This window comes from Cimex lectularius, unplaced genomic scaffold (genome assembly GCF_000648675.2).
Source record: "Cimex lectularius strain Harlan isolate CLEC.00 unplaced genomic scaffold, Clec_2.1 scaffold123, whole genome shotgun sequence".
Lineage (NCBI taxonomy): Eukaryota > Metazoa > Arthropoda > Insecta > Hemiptera > Cimicidae > Cimex > Cimex lectularius.
The window spans coordinates 1,135,544-1,161,850 of record NW_019392886.1 but is presented as its reverse complement, the minus strand read 5'-3'; the positions used below and the strand labels follow the sequence as shown (position 1 = coordinate 1,161,850).

The 26,307-nt window shown below is 34.9% G+C and overlaps 1 protein-coding gene across 2 annotated transcripts in view; it reads left to right on the top strand.

Moving 5' to 3' along the window:
• Positions 1-26,307, top strand: part of LOC106673401 (SCY1-like protein 2) — a 456,897-nt gene that overhangs the window by 50,923 nt on the left and 379,667 nt on the right. For both annotated transcript variants that reach the window (XM_024229052.1, XM_024229051.1), the window contains exon 2: positions 6,069-6,257. In XM_024229052.1, coding sequence (XP_024084820.1) covers positions 6,075-6,257 — 183 coding nt within the window. In that variant the 5' untranslated portion in view covers positions 6,069-6,074. The remainder of the gene's footprint in view (positions 1-6,068; positions 6,258-26,307) is intronic.

Here is a 26,307-nt window from a genome sequence, read left to right as displayed (position 1 = left end):
ATCAGTTAAGGTATAATACTAAAAAATGTTATTGGAAATACCGAATGGAAATAAATATTTTACGATATCATTCAGTAAGGTTTACACATTCATACTGTTCATTAATTTCAATGAATGAATGCGCTTAAAAGCTCATGCCTTTATCACCCTGCGTATTCACAAAGCGGAGTTTAGCTATTACCTCTTTGTTCCTAAATAATGGTGTAATATTAAAGTTGTTTGGGCACGCGCGAGCCACTAAATCATCGCGCAGTTAACGGCCTAACGAGGAACGGTGCTTGACTTGTTCAGCGAATCCACCTCGACACATATTAAAACCGTAGTTCGGGAGATGACGAGGAGAAAAACAGTATTTTCCATCAATCAGATAGCCGCTCACGAATAGCCGCGAAAGGCGGGTAATGACCGGTAGACATTCTGCCGTAAATTTTACCTATTTATAAAACTCGTAAAATTTACAAAAAATAAATCTTTATTGTAATCTTGGATGTAATGCGATACCACGCTCTACCTTAGCACGTCACCAAGGTCATGTTACGCCCACTTGAAAATGAAGAATGGTCTCTGTGTGCACACATTCTCGAGGGGGCAAACTTACACGAACAAAGAAAAAGTTGAAAACATAAATTTTTCAGGGTTCGAAACGTTAATATGTTCAAAAATAAGGATATCCTAGACCAGTTTTTCCCAACCTTCTTTCGGCCATGTCCCACGTAGACTTTTTCAAATCCACCCCTCAACCCAAACTTATATAATCTATAATTTATTATGTTTTGTGGTCCGCTTGACCAAATAAATTATTTTCTATTAACTAAGGTTTTTGTTGAGATAAAAAAGACAGTGTCACAAGCGAGATTCGAACCCACGGACCTTCGGCTAAATACTCCGCTGCTCTACCACTTGAGCTATCATGACCTCGATCCGCTCGGAAACTAACTCAACCGCACCTTTTGAATTTTCCCTCCTTTTTGCCATTTTTCAAATATCGTGTAATCTATTTGATTCTCGGCGACAAATGAAATGGCCACGGAGAGCTTTAGTGAAGTATACTTTATTACGTTTATTACATTTATTTTTTATTTCGTGGTCCGCTTGATCAAATAAATTCTGTTCATTTAATTAAGGTTTTGGTTGAGATAAAAACATCATATGACACTAACTGATTTGAGTGAACTCCAATTGATTTGGTTGAAATTGCAAAATTTAACAAAATATTAGATAAAAGGCAGTTTTCCGAACGTAAATTTTAATCTTACAAACTATGTAATGCGGTTCTAGAAATGTATTTTATTCTATTCGTTTTCCTTCACCTAATAAATCAGTTATGTTAGTCCCCATTAGCCAACTAATAATAAATTCATCTGAAATATTGCGATATTTTATTCAGTAAGAAAATCATTACTTACTTTTTGAACATTTATTTTTTGGCATCAGCTGGTTGCCAGAGCCACATGCAACTTCATATAGTAATGTACAATTTGTTCAAAATGACATTTAAAAAAACAATACCTAAATAAATAATTAAATAAATAACAATAACAATAAATTAATTAATTAATACAATAATTACAGCTATTGTTACAACGCTTATTTTGATACAGTCATAATCTTTTGTTTATATTCTGGAAGATGTCCTCTACTGGAGAAATCACCTCGCTACAATAGGAGCTTATTACATTTGAGTACCCTACCATTTCCCAATACGTTTTTTATAGCACTTAGCATCTTCCAACATTTCTCTTCGTAGAGAGGACACATCATGATTATATGTTCCAGTGATTCTATGCTACCACACGTGCGCTTTTTGTCTTGTACCTGGTTTATCTTTTTTAAGTAATATTTACACTAACTGTGATTGGACCTAAGCCTCACAATCATCCTGCATGTCGCTTTTATAAGGTTGATCCTTGAAAACTAGGGTGTTGTCGAAATGGCTGGAAACATTTTTTATATAGTACTCATTATACACACTGTCTTGAGTCTGCTAACTATTCATGCCTCGCGCCTTGGCCATTAGATATTAGTCATGGTATGGTAATCTGATATTTGATGTTTGTCTAGTTGCTTCTTTTACTTACTTGATTACTTACATTGATCTCGATTATCAAGTTTTGTGCGATTAAGTAGGTTATTGCTCTTAAATTATGACACTCGGGCTCATAAATTTTATTTAACATTAAAATTATGATACAGAAAAATAGGGTTATAAATTGCACAGTATTTTTTATATAAAAATCAAAACGCCTCATTTTATAATGAATTCATTGATTTATAGTTTTGAAGCAAACTGTAGAGGTTGATATACAAAAGCCAGTATTGGAAACAAATTATATAAGCCTATAAAATTACATTTATGTTGTTATTTAATATTTATTGAAATTTTAGGTTTATGTTTTTTATTTCATAAAAACGTCAATAGCTCGTATCAATCTGGATCGTGGAAATCGTGAGATGCGGTCTGGTGTGACGTGGGTTTATAAAAAAGTTTTTTTATCATGCCACCGTTTCGATCTTTATTGAGATCCTCTTCAGGGCTCAACGTGTTTGTTTCCTGTGTATTAATATTACTGTTAAATTTATCCAAAGATCAAAAAAACTTTCGTTTGTCATTATTCTAAAAATAGGACTTTTAGTAACTAAATTAATGTAACCTAGGATAAACGAAATATCACTGTTTTTTCTCATTTCGTCACCTAGTTTTTGGTCCAGAAGTTATCTACGGTAAGAGAAGACAAGGAAAAGAGAGGGAGCCATTAAAAATAGATAGACCACAATGATCGGAAAAGATCAAATTGATTGAGATGAAATTATGGCAAAAAGAAGGAAAATTCGAACGGTTATAGGTTGTTGAGGAGTTGGTGTCCGCGGAGATCAAAGTCACGATAGCTCTTAGTTGTTAGAGCGGAGGCGTATTAACCCGAAAGCCGTGGGTTCGAATCCCGCTCATGACACTAAATTTTCATCCCAACCAAAACCCTTAAATGAAAAGAATAATTAATTGGAATACTTAGCACAGTCAATTATGACCACTAAGCAAATATGGATTAATTTGAAAATCGTTTTTGCTTTTCCATGTTAAATTTATGATCTTAAAACTTTTTTTTAAATTTTGTTAAATCCATTATATTTCCATTATAAAAATGGATGGGAGATTGTGTCCGAGTGGATCGAAGTCACGATAGCTCAAGTGGTAGAGCAGCGGCGTACTGAGCTGAAGGTCGTGGGTTCGAATCCCGCTCGTCGCACTAGCGTTTTCATTTCAACCAATACCTTTCATAAAGATTAATTATTTAAATTTTATATTTCATAGTTTGGAAAATGTTGGCATAGTAAAAATCCTTGATACGAATAATTTATTTATTAAACGTTTAGTTTGCATAAATTGATAATATTTTGCAATAGCAAAAAAAACTGCCTGGAGAACAACTTGAAACCTCCGGCAATAATTTGAATGATTGAAAAATAAATTTTACTCCAGAAGTTATAATTCCATTGCATGATCAATTATGAAGAAATATTCAAACCGTCATTTTTGTACATGAAGCGGTTTCATGTTTGCCTGTATTGTTGAGGGTTCGTGCGAGTGCTCAGTGAGTTGAGTAGGGTAGTTCGATTTTCCGATATTGTTCCTAACATGTTTTATGCGTTCTTTGTACCTGTCTTTTATTTTTCATTCTGTCTGTCTGATGTACTTGCGTTCACATTCACACGTTAAAGCGTCTATACAATATTTATCAATGGGTGGGGGTGTTGATGGTTTATCTTACGAGAGTAGGTCGTATCACAGATATTAATGAATTTTTTTTGAAATGTTGGCCAATTTTTATCATTTAAGAATATAACTTTAAGAATATAATAATAAATTGTGTTCATCTGCAAAAATATAAAATATGTAAAGAAACATGATGAAAAAAGGGAGTGAGATGGGGATAGAGTCCGTTGATTGTACGGTGGACTACTGAGGATGTAAGAAAATAATGTTAATGTCCGAACGTAAAAGTGAGAAAAAGGTCAAATCTTTGAGGGTGGTAGTGAGGTCTGAAATAAAGAAAGGTGGTTTATAGGAAAAAATGAAAAAAAATTATTGGTTTTAAAAGTAATTTCTTCAAAAAGAGTGTACATGTTCATCGTAACAGCTATCAAGTACACTGGCAGGTTAACAATTCCACTCAATTGATTTTTTTTATTTTTTCGATTCTGCCCTTAATTCGTCGCATTGTTTTTACCAATAAATAAATGTTTATGTATGTTTTCAATTTGGATTATCAATTAGAAGTAAACTCACTTAATCCTTAATCCAAAAGAGGATAAAAAAATTTCAATGTTTACTTTGGTCGAAATTTAAAATGTTTATTCGGCCTTATTTGAATTCTGAAGCAATAATGATGTTGCGCTTCGTGTGGCACTTTTTATGAAACTCCTACCATAGAACGACCGGTTATGGACGCCCTATGGATACAAAACCACAGGATGACAATTTTTTTGACTGAGAATTTTGCGCAACCGGCACCTTAATGTTTTTCAAGCGATCCATCAGCTCCAGGAAGTTCGAGGTGTCCAAATTTCTGAACGTACTGCTCGAAGAAGATTAAACCAAAATGGACTGATTGCTTTTTGCCCTGTAGGAAGACCAGAATCGACCCGAACATACAGAATTCCATTTTATCAAGAACACAGCCATTGGTCTTTGGACGAATGGTCCGCTGGACTTTTTACAGATGAGTGTAGATTTGCTCTACGACCTCGAGATGGGCAGAAAAGAGTGTGGAGAAGGCAAAATGAAGCTTGCAATATTTCCCAGAGCCAACAATTTCAACATCTGATGATGTGGGCGGGAATTTCAACGGTGAGTCGTACAGAGTTGGTTGTTGTTCGTGGAGGTTCTTTGACAGCGACTCGCTACGTGGATGAAATTATGGAACATCATCCATTGTCTGTCTTCGATGAAATCAGCAACAATCCTATTCTAGTGCACGATAATGCCAGTCCACTTGTCGCTCGCATAGTACAAACGAACCTTCAACAGCATAATATGAAGGTCTTAGCTTGCCCAGTCTGTTCTCCAGACTAGAACCCATCAAACATTTACGGGATAACCTCAAAAGACGAATAATCGCACGTCCATCACTTCCTGATACACTCCACGATCTTGAAAAGAATCTTCGTGAAGAATGGACTAACTTCCTCATAAATCAAATAGATATTTCCAGACTGGTAAAAAGTATGCGGAGGCGTCTTCGAAATCTAAAAGGCAAGAGGAGGAGATACGCGCTATTGAAATGTTAATTAAAAATCTAAAACAAAGTTAATACAAATTTTATCTGTCCGTCTTTATTTTCTTAGAAAGTTAATTTTTTTACTATTATAGACAATGACGCAATTATTAAACGTTAAAAAACGTGATACTTTGATTAATATATGAAATATATACAAATAAAGTTATAATAAAGTAGGTGGAATTATTTTAAATTACATTGCATCGAGTTGTCAGTACATTGAGTTTGTATAGTAAAATAATTGAAAGTTCATTTACGTTTTCGTAGTCAATTGACCAAGTTGCACCTTTCAATCAATTAATTATTCTTTCTAAGGTCTTGGTTGAGATGAAAAGTTAGTGTCACGAGCGGGATTCGAACCAACGACCTTCGGTCAATACGCCGCTCCTCTAACTACTTGAACTATTGTGAATTCCATCCTCTCGGACACCAACTCACCGTCTCAACTTACAACCGTTCGAATTTTCCCCTTTTTGCCTCTTTCAAATGTCGTGTAATCAATCGGATTGGATACTCAGCGACTAATGAAGTGTCCACGGGAGGCTGTTTCGTGATGTGATACTTCTTTTACTTTTTAAAAATTAATCCATTTACAGTTTCGTGTTCAATTGACCAAGTTACATCTTTCGCTCAATTAATTTATCTCAAACAAGATTTTAGAATGAATAATTAATTGATTGAAGGATAAATGAAAGTATTTAATCATGACTTATTTTCATTGTTTATTTGATCAATGTTACCGGTGCAGTCTGTTCGGAAAGTACTGGAAATAATTTTTTTTGTTTGTTCCAGGTGGTAATGCCGGCGACGGCCATGTTCTCAAATTTCAAGTCGCGGGTGGGAGGGGGCGGTGGGGCCCCACAGAACGTGCTCGACCACAATCCGATTACACAGCACTTTGAAATCGGTAAACAGAGTGCATCCGCGGGCCCGGAACTCGTCTGGAGGATACACGACGCTTACAGAAAATCGGATAGAAAGGTATGCTTGACTTTGCTTCTCTGAGATGAACTTGAATAATGCCGGTTTTGAACAATAAATTACCTTTACCTGGATGTCTCGGTTTCTATTCTCTCCTCTCACGTCAGCCAAAGGGATCCGGTTTCTGATAAGCAGTATATTACAATAGGTCGTTAATTACTGTAATTAATGTTCCTGCCAATATTCAAAATTGTAAATGGGCTTTTCTCGTCTTGTTGAGGTTATTATTAAAATGAATGTTAACGTTGGCATTGTGATGTGTCAAGAGCTAATATTTATTTTCAATTAATTTGCAACCGAGTCAATTTGAATGTTAAATACCATGACTTCGACGCCTCATGTTTTCGCCTCGTTAAATCGTCAATATTAACATAGGGATAACAAACATTATCATGTTCATAAAGTTATGTTTGTTGCCTGACAATTAATTTTTATATTGTCCTTAAAAATTATTTAAAAATATCAATATATCAAATAATTTATTATTCCAAATACAGGGTGGTCTGCTACTCGTGTTACAAATTTTGCCAGTTTATTTTGCATTTAAAATGGAACGAAAAAGGCCGAATTAACTATGGTCCGAATCTCAGATGTTTCGAAGTAATTCCACTTTTTGTGAGTTTTTAAGATTTCACGACCTTGCTTCTCATAAACAATGATAACTCCAAAACTAAAACGTTTTGGGCAAATCCTTTGATATCATTGAAAACTACGTTAAGTTTTTAATAAGTTATGATTAATACTAAAGTTGTAACCGTTCTTGAAATAAGCGTTTTAGTAGACAGAACATTGACAAGTAATTTTTTTTCAATAAATTCACTAATTTCGTGATCCGCTTGACCAATTAATATATTATAATTAATTAAGGTTTTTAGTTGAGATAAATAAGTCAATGGCACGAGCGGGATTCGAACCCACGATCTTTGGCTAGATACGCCGCTGCTCTTCCACTTGAGCTATCGTGACCTCGATCCACTCGGACACCAACTTCCTATCTCAACCCCTTCGAATCCCGCTCGTACCATTGACTTTTTTATGTCAACTAAAAACCTTAATTAACTTTTTTTTTCAATGTTGAAAAAATTTCTATAGGGATTCTGAATCCCAAAAATAGAGAGAGAGAGAGAGAGAGAGAGAGAGAGAGAGAGAGAGAAAGGGAGTGAGAGAGAGAGTGAATCCAGTTTTTTTTAAATATACTTAATTTATGTGGAAGTGGAAAGAAAAAGAAAGTGTTGAGAGAGAAGGAAATAAAGAGTAAATAAAAAAGAAGGGGTGAGGGATTGAAAAAGGGAAATGAGGAGAAAACGAGAAAGAGGCAAAAGAAAAAGGTTGGCAAATATAAATAGAAAATGAAGAAGAGAGATAGAAATGGTGATAAAAAGAAGACAGATAACCTCGATAAATGGCTCTTTTCACCTTTGTTATCTGCTACAAAAGAGCGTCATAGATTGCATGCGTCGAGCACAATCAACAGAAAATTTTTTGTTGTTTAAAGTCCAATTTCATTCATGAAGTATATTTAATTTAAAAGAACGAAATTTCGTCGGTTTTAATCTATCTGAGTTGCGTTGGCTTCTTAAATTTCATTGCGAGGATCTCCATTTGAACTCTGCTCATGGGATAAGAGGGAGAAATGGAATCTGTTTTCTTTGCAACTCAGGGTCAATTGAGACGGTTCTTCACTTCCTGGCTGAGTGTTCGATTTTAGGAAAGATTCGCCTATTGCACCTCGGATCATTCACTCTCTCAAGAGCCCAATCGAGCTGTTGAATGCTTCTCATTCCCGGACTCTCATACGGTATGCTCGCCACGCCTGGAAGTGTACATAATATTTAGTCTAAGGATTTAATTTTTAATTTCTTATAAACCTTTCCTTTATTAAATACCACAATCATAAAAAAGTTAATCATATTGACTAAAAACTCATTACTTTTCTGTGTATTTATTTCTAGTCATTCTATGTTCCTAAATTAATGCTTGTATATCCAGTGTTTTATGTTTAATTCCTTAAGTAAACTATTGGTTGAGATAAAAAAACGTCAGTGTCATGAGCGGGATTCGAACCCACGACCTTGGGCTAAATGCGCCGCTGCTTTACCACTTGAGCTATCGTGACTTCGATCCACTCGGACACTAACTTCCCATCTCAACTCCACCTTTGAATTTTCCCTCCTTTTTGCAATTTATCAAATGTCGTGTAATCAGGATTCGATTCTCAGCGACTTATGAAGCGGCCACGGGGAGTTTTTATTTCAATCAATACGTTACTTAAAGAGTAATTAATTGAAAAGAATTTATTTTTTCAATCAGACTATGAAACCTAATGGATTTATTCATTATTCGGAAACCGTGAGATGCGGTCTGGTGTGATGTAGGTTTCAAAAAAACATTTTATTTATCGTGTTTGTAAATCCCAGGCCCTGAAGAAGATCTCAATAAAGATCGAAACGTTGGCACGATAGAGAAAATGTTTTCTGAAACCTAAGTCATGCCAGACCGCATTTCACGATTTCCGAATAATCATCGACTAACGGTCACTAATCACCACACATACTAATGGATTTATGTTTAATTTTCAATTTCCAATTATGTTTGACAATTTACAGCAATCTCCGACGACAGACCCATTTAATTCCGTGTTGTATATACTTTTATACATATGTTTCAGCATGCGCACAAAATAGTAAAATAAAATATTTCTATCTATATATCTATCTAAAAGGAAAAGAAGAGAGTGTGAGATATGCTTTAAAACGTAAATGTTATAGGGAAGGTAAGTGAAAGGGATTATCAGAACCCGGAGAGAGAGAGTGAGTGAGTGAGAGAGAGAGAGTGAGTGAGTGAGTGAGAGCGTAATGGTTTCTCTTGGAATCGGGGTACAGTTCAAATGTTTTGCCTGATCTATCAGACGAGATGGTTTAGTATAACAACTAAGCCCTCAAATGAACTACTTATATGCACAAGATATACTATCAAAGAGTGTAAGAAAAGAAGGGAGAAAGAGATAACGAGTGAAAGTGAGAGTGAGAGGGAGCGAGAGAGAAAGAGAAAGAGAAAATAGAGAATAATAGAAGGAAAAAGGTTGGGAATCCGGATTGTATTTTATCGATCACGAACATCTTTGCTTCACCTTGTATTTCTAGTAAACACAGGTTTATTCACACATAATTTTACGGATTCTTATCTTTTTTCTTTTTCATTTTTAAAAAATACATATAAAATAAAAATTATGTTTGAAAAATATTTAGCTATTAATAATTTATATGCTTTATAACAATTTAAACATCTATTCCATTTATATACGTAGTATTTCATTATACATTTCAAGGTGAACCATTATGAAAACTTTGAAAAGCTAGAACATGACATTTAAACTAATATGACAAAACGGGGAAGAATTATTTCGCTCCGCTGAGTAGCAAAAACGTTTCTAGCTGATACCTGATTACATGGAGGAAAGCTTTTACACATTATAATATCCTAATATTTGTTTAAATATTCTATTCAGTTCAATAACAATTTATCTCTGATAGCAAAGTTCATTGAAATTCATGCCAGGCTTTTCCATCCACATTTCCCAATAAGTCTAGAAAGGTACAAAGTATTTTAGGAAAGTTAAACCACCAGAAATATTGGCACAGCGTGTGACTATTATCAATATCCCTTAATCGATGTTCTCAATAATGAATTCATTCACGATTCCTATATTGATTTGTATCAATTACTTCTTCATTACGTCTAAAAATTATTAGGTAAAGACAAAGGGACTAGAGTAATAAGAATACAATTAAAGATGCAAGGAAAGAAAAAAATATAAACACTTGTCTTAAAACACAATATATTTTAACAACACACTTGTTAAAATATCTGAAAGGACAAGTGTTAATATTTTTCTTTCTTCCCTTCTTACAAAATATTTAAAAAANCTTGTCATTTCAGATTTTTACAAATATATGTACATAAATTTATTATTGTATTAATTATTATTTATTTTTTTATTTTTTAAAATCTGAAATGACAAGTTTTAATTTCGGACTGTGCCTCTAGTCATTCCGTTTTGCAAATGGACAAATACGAAAAAACCTAAATTTTTTGCAATTAAAATATAAAATCGTCTGACAAATCGTACAAAAATCTTTAAATAAATGAAATTTTGAAAGAAATAAAAAGTACAATTCTTCAAATCCACCATACAATAATAGGAATAAATGGAAATAGTAAAAAATATAAAATAGTAAATTAAAGTGAATGACATTTGTAAAAATGAAAATGGGCGTCCGATAATACCGGGATTCTTTTTCAATGATAAAAAAAGAAAGAGAGCGATAAAAAAAAATGGGAGGTAGAGAAAGGGAGAGAAAAAATAGCACTTAGTTTAACAGAGAGAGAGAGAGAGAGAGAGAGAGAGTGAGAGAGAGAGAATGACAACTAGTGGGATACATAAAGTAAGAGAGAAACTGAGCAAAAGACAAAGAGAGTGAGAGTGAGAGAAAGAGAAAGAGTGAGTCATGTTTCCCAATTTGTTATGATTATGTATTATCTTCATTACGGTTTTTGTTAACAAAATATGTTCATTTTATTAGTGCAATATAGGAAAAAAGTGTGTGAGAGAGAGAGAGAGAGAGAGAGAGAGAGAGAGAGAGAAGGAGAGAGAGAAGAAGAAGAAGAAAAATAACTTTATTCTGGAACTGGTGTCTCCTAAGATGAATATACAAGAAATAAATAAACGAATGGTGATTAGTGACCGTTTATCGATAATTATTCAGAAATCGTGAGATGCGGTCTGGTGGGATGTAGGTTTCAGAAAAAACATTTTCTTTATCGTGTTTGTAAATCTCAGGTCCTGAAGAAGATCTCAATAAAGATCGAAACGTTGGTACGATAAAGAAAATGTTTTTCTGAAACCAATATCACACCAGGCCGCATCTCACGTTCTCCGAATAATTATTAAATAAACGAAGTTCCTTCTATGAAATTAAAAATAAAATGAGATAAAAATCTTGGCTCAATGTGTACAAGTAAGCAAGCCAAAAATAACAAAAATATTAAACAAAACTAATATTAATGTATGGTCACTGTTTGAAGGGAGAGGATGATTATACAGGTGGAATTCAAAGGAGGAAAAGGAAGCAGCGTGACGAATAAAAAGGGAAAGAGAGTTTCAGAATTTATGGGGTCGGATCAGAAAGGATCTTTCGAAGGTATGGGTTGAATGTTGCGGAAGGATAAGGTCAATTGGGGATGAGCGGGTGTTAAGAGTATGATGTGAGGAGTTGAATTGGAGGGATTGGGTGATGCAAAGAGGACGACGAGTGTGGATTGATTGGAAAAGAAAGCAACCTAGGAAATACTGTGCACAGCCAGGAAAATTGGGAATACAACCCCGTCAACCGGGACCCCGAGGGTTGCCGAACACGAATCTTTCTCTTACGATCTTTATTGAAAACATATTCAGGGCTCAAAGTGAAGTGTTTATTTTCCGTGGAGATATGTCATTCTTCTGTGTCGTGTTGAGAGGGGCACTCATCTTCGCGGAAAACAAACACTTTGAGCCATGAAGATGATCTCAATGAGGGTCAAAACGTTGTCACGATAAAGAAAATCTTTTTCTCAAACCTACGTCACTCCAGACCGCATCTCACGATCTCCAAATAATTATTAACTAACCGACACTAAACACCACAAATTTCTTATTTATATAAATTTGCATTATAAACATTTGAAAGATCATCGAATGTAAAGCTTTAGAACCAAGATCAATGTTTAAATACTTGTAGAAGAATTGAGCTTCAGAAAAAGAAAAAGTGACGGTGTGGCTGAGGCTCAAGAGCTGATATAACAACAATAATGTCAAATAACTTTAAATTGTACGCAATTTTACTTAGAAAATGTGTATTCATTTTACAAATTCGTAAAATATCGTCGATATGAATATGTTTTTATTTGTAACACAAAGCCACGTTTACAATGTAATTTTTTAATATTTTCCAACGGAAAACCTTTAATTCAAACTTTTAACCAAAGCAAAAGCCAAACGATTTCTTTATTGTTCAAATGAGTCACACAAATGCATAATAAAATCCGTTTATTTTGAGAAGGGTCAGAAAGACGGACTGATTAGGAGAGAGAGAAAATCCATTAATTCCCGATGATAATTCCTCAGGGCCACAACGGACATATATCGCTGAAATATTCAATTCGTATGTATGTCCTTCTTGAATATATTACCATTACATTATCAGGAGTACGACTGTTCCGGTGAGATTAAAATGAGACGTTACCTTCCAGTTTGGAAATCACATTGTTTTACAATTTAAATCATTTCCATTTGTACAAGATTTGTCTAGGCGATTACCGTCGGCTACCTTTGAATTCATTAGTGAGTTACAATTGCAACAAGAACTAGCCCAAGAAAAAAAAACTTATTATAGCAGGGACTTTATTTTATACCAAGAGGATCCTTGGAGGATCTGACTTGTAGATGAGAGTTCGTCCTCCGATTAAGGATAGGAAATGCGAGGTTGACACAGGCACTTCATTTTGTGCGCGTATGTACCCGGTATATAGAGAAACGTATCTAGATGTGACGTAGTTGAGAGGTGGGACCTCTTGGCTTCATATAGAGAGCGTGTAGTAATACACGAAATAAGAATAGTTTCAACCCGGCAGTGAATATCAGAGTCTTCTTTCTACTTTTTATAGGAAAGAAGTTTGTTTTATTTTAAATATTAATGATCGTTGTTTTTTTTTGTACCTAGTGCATGTAGAGAATGAATGTATTTATTGCCATGATTGTACTTATTGACGAGAATGTGTGCTGTGAGAGAATCGATTGCGGAACATTCCGGGGACAATTGACCCTCAATTAGGTTAGTTATACAATATGTGCAAAGAGCAAATGAAGATAATTTAGTTCTCCACCACCCTAAATGACTGAATGGTATATAAATAGGTGAGAAAGTATTTTATGAATGAACGTCAGCATAAATGGTTTAAAACTGCATAATTAGATGCTGAATAGACCTACAGTTTACAGCATCCTCCAGGAGCCCAACTCAGTGGTCTGTCGGCCATCATTTTGTAAAACGCCAATACTGGGATTGCTGGTGGGCTACAATAGGTGCAAATCCAAAACATATACATCAGCCGTGCTGTAATCGATGAATGGTTGAGGTGATCGGGGATGTGCATATTTCAACAGGGTGGACATTTCGAACAGTTGTTGTAATATTTTCATGGGTTTTTTTCTTCCCTTTTATAAGATTTAAGATATTGAAATTTGCGTTTTAAGTATATTTTTAACCCAGATAAAAAGGACTTGTCCCAACAAGGGTCTAGAAACAAAAATAAACAGCGTTAATTCCTACCTTACTTGGATTTACTATTTAACGTTATTATTCCTAGATAGCAATAATGATTAATTGTTAATTCTGCTGTGGCTGTACCCAATCCGGGTTGAGAAAGGAGGCTGGATTTGAACTGCAACCAAGGTATTTCGGTGAATGAGCCTTGGGTAAGATCAGGTCAAGGAGAAAAAACGATACAAAATACTAAATTTATGGGGCCTGGCAGGAAATTTAGTAAGCTATCAGACTTTTCTCTCTACATTGGCTGATTTTCCACTCCTGATCAAAATATTTTCAGTAGATGGCCAAATAAAGTGGTTTCGACCTAACGCACTAGAACAGCATTCCGGCTATTTTCAAAAAATCATATCTCCGGTTCTATTGGACCGATTTTAATAACTAAGTGCTCAAAAAATCTAGTTTCAAAGAAAATGTGAAAAATGGGTATTTTAATTTAAGTTAAGAATTTGAATTCGACTTTTGTAATTGAGGTAGAAAAAATAAATCGACCTTTCATGAACAAACTACACGAAAAATGAAGGGGAGTCTCAATTCATGCATTTTTCCTATTGGGTGGGCCGATTAGCTTAGACATTAGACACCCAGACACCCTGTATATATATATATATATATATAAAATCATCCAACAAATAGTTAAGGGTTGAGATATATAATATATATATCCTTAAATAAAATACTAATTAATTAATTAATTAATTAATTATTAGAAAAAATACTATATTTTGCTCTAAGTTTAACGAACTTTTCGTTAAAGTCATATTATAGAAAATTTTATTAGGTTTCGTAGACCGCTTGACCAAATAAATTATTTTCAACTAATTAAGGTTTTGGTTGAGATAAAAAGTCAGTGTCACAAGCGGGATTCGAACCTATGACCTTCGGCTAAATGCGCCGCTGTTCTACCACTTGAGCTATCGTGACCTCGATCCACTCGGACACTAACTTCCCATCTCAACCCCACCTTTTGAATTTTCCCTCATTTTTGCCATCTTTCAAGTCTCGATAGCTCAGGTGGTAGAGCAGCGGCGTATTTAGCCGAAGGTCGTGGGTTCGAATCCCGCTTGGTACACTGACATTTTTATCTCAACCAAAACCTTAATTAATTGAAAAGGATTATAAACAATCCTGATGAGAGTGATACCAGCCAAAAATCAGAGATATAAAGGAATACCTAATTAAAACACAAACTTACTTATTAGAAATGTAATTATATATTAATTCATAACTTCGGCAAATGAACCGTAGTAGTGTCTAAAGAAATTTTATTTCTAGATATACAATTGCTCTGCGATAAGAGTTTAATACTGTTTGTATAAAAACAGTTTCAAAATTGTTTCCTTTTCTAATAACGGAAACGTTGTTAGGCGGTTACAAAATTGTCTTTAGGCGAAAGAGGCTCTCTTAATATATACATAATTCCAAACGCTTTGATCTTCGCTGTGCCAAATTAATTAAAAGGTCGACTAAATGGTTAAATAAGGAGGCAAATATCGGGTTGTCCGGAAAATAATGCAGGATTTTAAGTTTTCATTAAAAAAAATCTATATAAAATATTCTGTTTACGTTTACAGGATTACTCATTTGTATGAATGTCAACACTTATTAATCCTCTTCCAAATGATANGCCAATTAAGTCAACTTCGCTGGTTGATTCCTTTTTAAAAACTTTATTTGCGAAATACAGTTGACAAAGAATAATTAAGTTTACCAATTACAATGATGTGACTTCACTGGTTTCTAGGCAAGGAATGTTCTTACATTTTAAATTATAAACAATTACGTTTCCCTGGTGGGAGAGAGTGCTGATTGCAATTCTGAGAATGCCACCTGCATCTTAGCATTGCAATCTGATAATATCCGATAACTTATATATATATATATAATTGTCGGAATAATTTAACAGGATAGTGCTGTCTGACGAAATGTCAGAAAAGGTTTTGGATTTGTAAATAAAGGAAGACAATTTGGGCTTTACTGATAGATAATAATATGTGTTTTTATTTGTATTTTTCCCGTAAGTCGAATTAGCTTTATGTTCCAATGAGAATCTGGGTTTTAATGGATCTCAATTTTGAACGTGCGAAAAACGGGAATTTCAACACAACTAAATATTGTTTTAATAAATTGTGTAATAAAAACAAGACTTAAATAATAATGTCTAAACCGAACAAATTTCTGAATTTAAGAACCATATAAAGAAATAAAACACAATATTTAAATACAACAATAAATACAATGTGTGATGATTAGTGACCGTTAGTATGATTATTCAGAGATCGTGAGATACGGTCTGGTGTGACGTAGGTTTTTGAAAAACATTTTCTTTATCATACCAACGTTTTGTTCTTTATTGCGATCAACTTCAAGGCTCAAAGAAAATGTTTTTCTAAAACCTACGTCACACCAGACCGCATCTCACGTTCTCCGAATAATCATAGACTAACTGTCACTAATCACGACACATTTATACAAGAGATGACCGAAGAAAACATAATTCTATGAACTAATTTGAGCTACATATGGACATCAAGCAAAACATATTCTGAAGGACCTCGCCAACAATGAGAAGAAACTCGCATCGGCTATCAATCAGAGCACTTTTTTGTTGAATAAAAAAATCAACAATCAATAAAAAATAAAATTTATTGTATTCTGCTTCTTCTAATTCAAATAAATCTGTTTTTTGTAAATTTTTGTAATGTAAAAAATTATATATCAGTTCAAAACTCCTGCATGCTACAGTTTTCCACTGTGAAATCATAGCAATGGAACAATGTGCCAGAGAAATAAAAAGGCTAGGAATACATTCCCGGAAGATAGCCATTTAATCTGACAGACAGACAGACAGCACTCAGGTCCCTAGCCTTATGCGAAGCGAATGCAACGAGTGGTTGGAACTGAACGGTGGCCCCGACGGAAGTCAGCGACACTAACGACCTGACCCTGGCATGGGCCCCTGGACATTAGAGGTGACGAAAAGGTTGACATTTTGGCAAAAAAGGGGGCGAGGTTTCTGATTGGCCTCCTGACAGAGCAGATGTTCCCATCGTTACTCATGGGTGTTGAGACCCATGAGGATATTTAACGTCCGGAGTTATCCCCAAGGGGACTTCTCAGACGGCTAGTGTTCTCGAAAGAACACCATGAAGATTTGACATGCATGGACTTGTCACATCTCTTGGCTAGCGAGGTGGTGCAACACTAATCAAGTTCAGAAGTGCCCTGAAAAGGGCACATCCATACATGTGCCTTGAGAAAGGCAGTTTTTTGGTTTCCAGCACAGCCTTTTAGCCATGCCTTTCACCACCGCCGGAGAGATAGAGAAGGCACTCTATCTCCGGCTCCGGTTGGCCGGTACTCTCCAGCTAAGGTACAATTTGTTTGCAAACCACGACCACCACGAGTCCAACGTCAATTACTAGAGGCGCTTGGATACTCTACTCCCGTGGTTCAGTATTATTTCTAAGGTGGGACTGATCACCCACACGAGAGGTCATACGAACTCCCTACTGATGGACCCATTGCCTGAGGGGGGTGCGGTTCAGTAACCCTGACAGGGCACTGCCACTTCAGAAAGCACATGCACCGAATAGGAGTACAGACAGAAGAAACACTTGCAGATACTGCCATGAAGATAAGGAGACCAACACATGTTATGTTTCTGTGAAAGTCTATGTAAGTGCAGGTTTTTGCAACTAGGACAAGAAAAACCAAGCAAGATCCTACACCAAGGAGCTACTGGCAAAACAGTAGTGGCTGGTTAATAGCCTGAAGCTGGCCAGTGAGTAATAAATAACAGAGGAGCACAATAGATGTATTCAGATCGAGGTGCAGTAGGCCTTGTGGCCGCCTCTCTTATCCCTATCCCACAACTCCTTCTCTGGAACACAAGTTCAACCTACTGAAATCAGTTTTTTCTGTTACTTTTTTCTTTGTTCTATATTATCATTTAATTCTTTTACGCAAAAAAACGTATTCAATTTACAACAAACAAATTCATTTTGTCTTTTTTGTCACAACAGTGTTACCCAGTTTCAACAAAGGAAGAGAACTAGATTAGTTTGAGAAGTTTGAATTAAAAAATGTAAAATTCAACGTGGAGATAAGCGCATTAATAAAATAACAGATTTTGATTTACCTCCTACTTTAAATGTATACTTAAATAATATTTGCCGTAAAAATTAATTAATTTTTAATTATTAATTTTATCATAAATTTATCAATCAATTAATAATTTATTTATTATTTCAATAATAAAAGACATGCAAAAATTTACCAATTTAAAATAATTTTCTTATTTATTAATTTATTATTAATTAATTTATTATGAATTTATTAAGATAATATTTAGTTGTGTTGTAATTTAAATTTTTCTCACTTTCAAAATCGAGAGGAAATAAAAACCAGCTTCTCAATGGAAAATGGATCGGCGGGTTCACTTTTACCAACTCATGTCAAGAGACATGTTTGCAACTCGATCAAACTGATGATGAGCTTTAAGCTTGAAATCTAGATAATTGAAAAGAACGGACTATGAGAAAGAATTATCTTTTAAAAAAGGTTAAAGTTGAATTCAACCGGAAATTTTCTTGGTTTTACTTTTGGCAGTTCTTTAAAATAACAAACAATTTTCGTTTTGTTCAACAATCGGACTTTTTGTCAAGGCAGGTGCGCAGAAAGTTTAAAATCATACAGAGTAACACCGAATGTTCGGCCTCGCTGTTAAATTGAAGGGCCCTCTCCCGAAGAAAAAAGGCGCCCTGTATGTCAATTCGTTTAACCAAAGCCGACCGAAAATGCTTTTCAACCAGCTGGGTGTGCCATGCGCTTTTACCATTTAAAAACAAAAGGTAAGCATTGTTTTCAGTTGGTAAAACCGCATAGCACCCCCAGCCGGTCCAACCGTTTTTTCGTCCAGCTCCCCGCTTGTAATTTTCTCACTTTACCTTGCATATTGCTCTTCGCTTCTTCCTGTTTACCCGGTTCACCATGCGGTATGCCGACACGGGAGTGCCATCCATGGATCCCGAAACATAAATGCATCTTTGTTTATGTGAAAACACTGAGTCATCTTATTTCCGTTGATTTTTAACCCATTTTTTTCTTTTCATCGTTTATCATTCTTCCATTTCTTTCTAATTTAATATCTAACCAGGCCGATTCATCTATTTAATGGTCCTCCGGTCAGCGATTTATTATTATTTTTGGCCTATGGTTCTAACCCACCCACCTCGAAAAATAACCAATTAGGGGATGCTGATGTTTAGTTTATTTTTTGCGTTCAATTTCACGTTCGACTAAAATAACTAATAAAATTAAGTAAAATAACTATTAACTAATTAAATATAATTATTCAGAAATCGTGAGAAGCGGTCTGGTGTGATGTAGGTTTCAGAAAAACATTTTCTTTGTCGTGCCAACGTTTCGATCTTTATTGAGATCATCTTCAGGGCCTGGAATTTACTAACATTGTTTAAATTTAACAAATACATGTAGGATGTGGAAAAAAGTGAATTTCTACAATGCAAAAAATATTTTTTATATTCAATCAAAGTATTTCTACTTACTCAAAGTGTTTGTTTTCTGCGTAATTGTGCCATTCTTGTCGTGTTGAGAGTTTCAGTACTTTAATTGAATATAAAAAATATTTTTTGCATTGTATAAATTCACTTTTTTCCACATCGTAGATGTGTTTGTTAAAATCCCGGGCCCTGAAGATGATCTCAATAAAGATCGAAACGTTGGCACGATAAAGATTATGTTTTTCTGAAAACTACATCACACCAGACCGCATCTCACGATTTCTGAATAATCATCGACTAACGGTCACTAATCACCACACATTAAATATAATAAATTTTTTAAGTCTTATTCAGTTTGGGAACTTTCTAACTTTCAACTTATTCCAATTTGCTTGCGTTCTAGGTGTCTCAAGATGTAATAATCAAAATAATAAACGGATCAATTTAATTTAAATATTTGATAAGCAAAGTAAGCTGGATTTATTTTTTTATTATTTCGCGAACACTCCACCTAAAATTGCAAGAGAGTTGTAACAACTTATTGTTTATTTAGCGTAATTAGTTCCTAACGAAGTGTGCTTAATTTCATTTATCTCTCGATCTCTTAGGCTAAAATGTAATATCAACTTATTAAATTCCTTCAAATGACTTAACACTTTTAATTGTATGAACCCCACTGATATATAGTGAAAATGCCATTAGAAAAATTAAATGCCACTGTTCAAAGAATGCAGAAATATTTTGCTGGCATGCAATATGGTTACGGCAATACAAAGAAATTAAATTGTGGCAATTAGCCACTGTTTTGGCTCGATTGGACTAGATCGAAGATGATTAAATGCCTTTCGATTGAATTCAGGATGAAATTTTGACTTTGAATGAGACTGTCGAAGAAAAACAAAGAATTCACATAACCGCTTAGTTTGATGAAATGTTCTTGGTAAAAGCTGTCGCAGCTCAACATTATCCGAAGGAGAAACCGGACCCAGAAGTTCAAACCTCTTCAATGTTTATTAAACCGAAATTACCCAAAATTAATATAAGTATATTTTCTGCGGATTTCCAAGAATAGCCGAACGTTTTCTCATTGTTTACATCGCTCTCTAAATAAAACCTTGTCGAATTAAAAAGATTCATTATTTACTTTCCTTTCTCCGAAGTCCACCTTTGAAATTAATAGAGATACAATTGTTGAACGAAAATTATAAAATTGCTTAAAAAGAGTTGTTGGAGCGTTACCAAAACCAGCGAATGCTTGCAAATTGTTACCTTGATAGACAACAGCAGGTCGTTCGTGAACATCCGAAAGCATAGAAGGTTCGCAACGTCAAAGCGGGGAACACACTCGGTGCAACATTACGCGACGCGACCCGATGCTACCCGACGCCTTGTCACGTTTTGGTAGGGTGTGCACATCTATTCGACGTCAAACGCACGCCAAGTACAGTCACACAGCGTGTATCACAAATCAGTATCATAATCGCAACACCTCCTATTGTTCTTTATGCATTATTTTGAGCAAAACCATTTAATAAATTGTTTGATAAACTTAATTGTTTTAAATAAAGTTATTTCAGCGTTTTGATAAATTTTCTGCCTAACCAACATAATTAAATAATTTTTATAAAAACTCATGAATATTTTATCTCGCTTAATTTGGTTTAAATTAAAATAGGAATGTTGTATTTAATATAACGACAAAATTACATATACATAGTTTGAAATAAACTACAAAAAATATGAGTGTCCTGTTCTGACGCTACTCGACGAAAATGGTGTAATTTTATGAACAAAACCATGTAATTGTTAGTTAAATTTTATTAGCGAACCAAGAAATAAATTGTTAGTTCAGTTTTATGAGCAGTACCGTGTAATAAATTTTAGTTAAATTTTAAGAGCAAAACCATATAATAAATTGTTAATTAAATTCATTCTATCAAAAAATGGTATTCCGGTGTTTTGATCGATTTTCTGACAAACCATTAAATTTTAAAAAAATAAAAACTAATGAATTTTTGATCGCGTTTAATTTGGTTTTCATTAAAATTAACATGCTGGAATTAATATAACGACAAAATTACGTATACAGGGTGTCCCAGTTCCTTCTGACCAAACTCAGAGAATCGATTCTACTCTTCATTTGGAGTAAAAAATACCCAGGAGACAATTTTCCGAAAGTTCTCCATTTTGAAGATATTTGTCAATTTAGGTTTTTTCAACTTTTCACTACCTTACCGCATAAAAACGCTTACAACTTCCTAAATGTTGAAACTACAACAAATCCAATTACATCATTTGAAAGAACGCTAAATTTGCTGTAAGATACTTTTTTTGCAATAATCTGAATAAAATGTTAGCTAATATCAGTTGGAACATGTCAAAATTATAAAATTTAAAATTTTGGTCATGATTGCACGTTCTACTGAGGTTACAAAAAATACTTACAACTTGTCAAATTTCACAAAAATTTTTCATCTAATATGCTTTATTATTAGACTATTGCTTTATTAACTAGGTTTTTAAATAACGTTCTAGTAGTGTTGAAAAATAACAATTGAATGTTCGAAAACGTGAGCTAAGGTAAATTTGAAGGGGGGGGTAGAAATAAATCAATTAGAACTCGCTTTGTTAAATAAAAATGAGACATCTGTAATCTCACAAAAACCATACCAGAAAGCTTCATACAATAAAATGCAATGGTTCTTGTAGCAAGCATCTAACAACAAAGGAGGAACATTTCAGAGGAAATGGTCAAAGTGTTTTCCCTCTTCTCAAATGCATAACTGACTTTCTGAAAGTTCTGAGAAAAATTTTCTCCTGGGCATTTTTTGCTCCAAATGAAGAGTAGAATCGATTCCCTGAGTTTCGTCAGGGACACCCTGTATATAGTTTGAATTGAAGTACAAATATATGAATGTCCCCTTTTGACTACTCGAAAAAAACATGTGGTAATTTTATGAGCAAAACCATGTAATAAATTATTAGTTAAATTTTCTGAATGAAACCACGTTATAAATTGTTGGGTAAATTTTTTTGAGCAAAACGTGCAATACATTTTAGTTAAATTTTATGAGCAAAACCATGTAATAAAATGTTATTTATTTTCATTTGATCAAAAAATGATATTCCGGTGTTTTGATTAATTTCTGCTAAACCATTAAAATTTAGGAAAATAGAAAATAATGAAGTTTTCATCTCGCTTAATTTGGTTTACATTAAAATAAGTATGTGGTAAATAATATAACGACAACAATACATAGAGTTTGGAATAAAAATATGAGTGTCCGATTCTTTTGTCTTCGACTGTACTCGATGGTTCTTGACAAAAATCTGGACAGTGGGGATCGAGTAGTGTTGAGTAGGGTATGGTTGGGTGGCATCTGGTAGATGAGCACGGGGGTAATACAATCTTATGGAAAACTGGGCATTGGATTTGCATCAGGTGGCTTCGGGTCACGTCGGGTAGCTTTGCATCGGATGTGTTCCCCGCTTGACTGAAGTTTCCACATTACGTTTCGGCTTTAAAGAATTGATAATTTGAATATCCTAGCTTAGCTAATTTTTTTTCTTCTTCACACTGGGTTCCGGTGTTTAGACTCAGCAAATAAGAAATTGTTTGAAACACAGAATGTTCATCAGTCATTTCCAACCTTTAAATATATTACCGATTTTGTTCGTTTGAGAACATTGATTTCAGAATGAAGTACGGCTTCTCAAACTTTTTCAAGCAATTCGAGACATCCAGGCAGAACAATATTAACGTCCGTCCACTCTATAAACGTCCAAAATCAACATTATCAGTCAACCATCAAATTATGTTGTGTTCTGGACCACACAACCAATATCGATGCCTTAGTTTGTTATGTAAGAAGGTCAAAAAACGTTGGGAAACTGTGATGGGACTGAGAAAATACTTTAGGAGTGACCATATATCAAATAGACAATGCAATTCTTGCACTAGTAAAAAAATCCATTCTTGCTTGCAATTCGGCATCCCACAAACAACTCCTTCTATCGTTTCCGCCCCACGGCACAGGCATTAACGTGCCACGCATAATTTCGGAAGACTCGTCTTGGGTCCGGCGAAGCCATGTTTGAAGATGCTGACGGAAATATGCATCCATTGCATGCATTTTTGGCCAATGTTCTCAGAAATCCTGTATTTGGCACGCTGGTGCGTAACATCTTAAATTAAAACGTCCTAAATTCCCACTCAATATTTCGGGAATTGGAGATAAACTGATTTCAAATGTCAAAAACGTGGATTTCTGCTTAGTTGCACCACACCACATATCTGGGAACCCAATCATTCTCCAAGCAGTTGTTTTGCCTCGAATTTTCTCTGATCTACCAACCACCCGTATACCTTACGAATTGCAAACCAGATTTTATTCGTATCCTCCCGCTGATTAGCCGCATCTCATTAAGAGAGAGCATCATGCTATCTTGACCTTTTCTGATGGATCCTACTAGAAAGATCTTCGAAAATTTTGTTGAAAGCACTATTTCTTTTTTCACTTGTTCCTCCCTGCTTAATACTGGGACAGAGCTTTTGGAAAATGGAAGAAGTAAGTAATCCTCCTACTCAGAATCTCGAAGACGTGATTTGTGAAGGCTATTTTGGAAACATTTTACAGGATAATATCCGGCTAGTATGTGGTGTTCTTGCCGTTCCGCGAATGAATGTTCCTCTTGGGAACAATCGAGAAACGGCCCATAAAACTTTTTACAGTACTGCCCGCATAAAACGGTCTGTTTGGGCAAATCCTTATCATACATTTCTCGCGACTTGATACTTATGGAACTACCTTGTCAAATCGCACCATATTTACCACATCAGTCCCAACAATAGCAAGCTTCGTGTGGAGTTTCTTACCTCGGCAAAGATGTAACAGATTTTTGACCGGGCAACCGACTGCAACGAAACATCTCAGGCATCATTTGCACCTTTCGCGCTTACAAATTTGCAGTTTCCGCAGTCGTTGAGATGATGCACCGTGGAAATCTTGTTCCGCCGAAACATAGGTGTTTTTAACATTTATTATGGCGATTTTCACCTGTCGAGAATATTTACTTAATAATGGAACTTACGTGTTTTCCTCATTTCTTTTTCTGGTCCAAATAGTAATGAAACAACCTGTTAATCAATGAAGGAAAAAGCTGCCATCTCACATCCCATGCCATCATGCATTAAATCTATATCGATTATCGAATTAGGGGTGCAGACTCGGAAGAAGAGGCTCTGCGATTACAAAGAGAGCTGAACGAATTAATTAAAGCCGGTGGTTTTTCCTTGAGAAAATGGGCCAGAAACTGTCAGAAGGTACTGAAAGTCATCCTTCCTGAGCATCGTGGACAGAGGACTCTATCTTTGGAACTCTCGGATGATTGAACAATGACGATTTTTGGACTGCACTTGTATCCCAAATGTGACGCCTTTTCGTACTCCATCGCAGACATTTCTCCTCCATCATCAAAGACATGTGCTCTCCGTCATCGCACGGATTTTTCACCCGTTAGGATGGTTAACCCAACCATCTTCTGGGCAAAGTATCTTTTTCAGATTTTATGGTTAAAGAAGCAAAGTTGGGACAGCACGCTTCTTGAAGTGCCGAACACCTGGGCTGAAATATTTTCAGCTCCATGCTATATCAGACTTAATAATACCACGTCTAGTGCAATCTGGCAAAACCTCCGATTTATCTAGTAGGTTTTTGCGGCCCATCCGAAAAGGGCTACTGTGTGGTTGTGTACTTGTTGGAATCCTATGAGAATTGAATTTAGAGACATTTATTGAGAGCCAAGGATAAGGTTGTTCCTCTTAAACTCCGCCATACAATTTCCGGTTAGAACTCTGCGCATATATGCTTTTGGCCCGACTTCATGAGTCACTCAAGTCGTTGGAATTCAGTTTGCAACATCCTATTCTCAATTTTTGTCAGATTAAATGGTCGCATTTAGTTGGGTTCTGTCTAACTCTGGGAAACACTGTTCTACCCCGGAAAATCCTGCCGATTGAGAATCTCGAGGCATCCTCTCGCGAGGCAGTAACACTTTAGTTAAGGGGACAGGGGCAAACTTTTTTGTATTTACAGTATATGACTGTGTTTTCATCTTACAACTCATATCATCCTGAAATCTGTCTCGCAAAGCTTTTCAATTGAAACTGTATTGCCTATCCAAATCGAACATTGATTGACCTCGTGGCCAATCAATTCCTTTTCCCTTCTGCCAGACACTTTGGTTATCTTTCGGTTCACTGGCCATGACGACTTACAGTTCGAGAGGAACTAGTCGACCGGATTCGAATTTCCTTTGGGACTTATAGGGTCTTACACAAAAGACTTCGGAAAATAAACAGGGCAGGACTCAGAGCAATTTGAGATCAATTGGTCGGCCTGAAGTAGCTTTCGATTCGAACGATCCTAGCCATTCCGATTCCCATTATTACACATTAAATGACAATAATTTATTAACAATTTCGCTAGAAAAATGTAAAGGCGGTTTTATATACTGTTTTGATTATCATTATTATTTAATCTCTACTAATTTTTCTTTAAATAGTGTTAAATTTTAAGTATATCAATTTTTAACCTGAACCAGATAATGTAGAATATGGTCTAATAATAATGTCCTAATTGTACTAAAATTAAATTATTAATTAAAAATTTATAACAGAAACAATATTATTCCAAGATTCATATTCTGTTCTTTGAGACAAACAAGGAGGAATAAAGTAAGCAGGGTTATATTTTGCATTAACCTGATCATATTTTAATTTAAAATTGTACATAAAATATTAATTAATTCTCAGAAATTAACTTAATTTTCTAAAGAACAACATTTACATGTTTTTAAATTTAGCATCTTTAAAGTAATTACAAAAGTAAAAATAACGGAAGAACAAACCAAATAAATGTGTGGTGATTAGTGACAGTTAATCGATATTTATTTAGAATTGGTGAGATGCGGTCTGGTGTAAACTCACCCACATATAACATGACAAAATACCTAACCAACATACTCAACAACATCACAGATAACACATATAATGTAATTCATTTCATTTCATTAACAAAATTAATAATATCCACATCCCCTCACACTACTCTCTCATATCCCTAGATGTTTCATCACTTTTTACCAACATCCCAATAGACA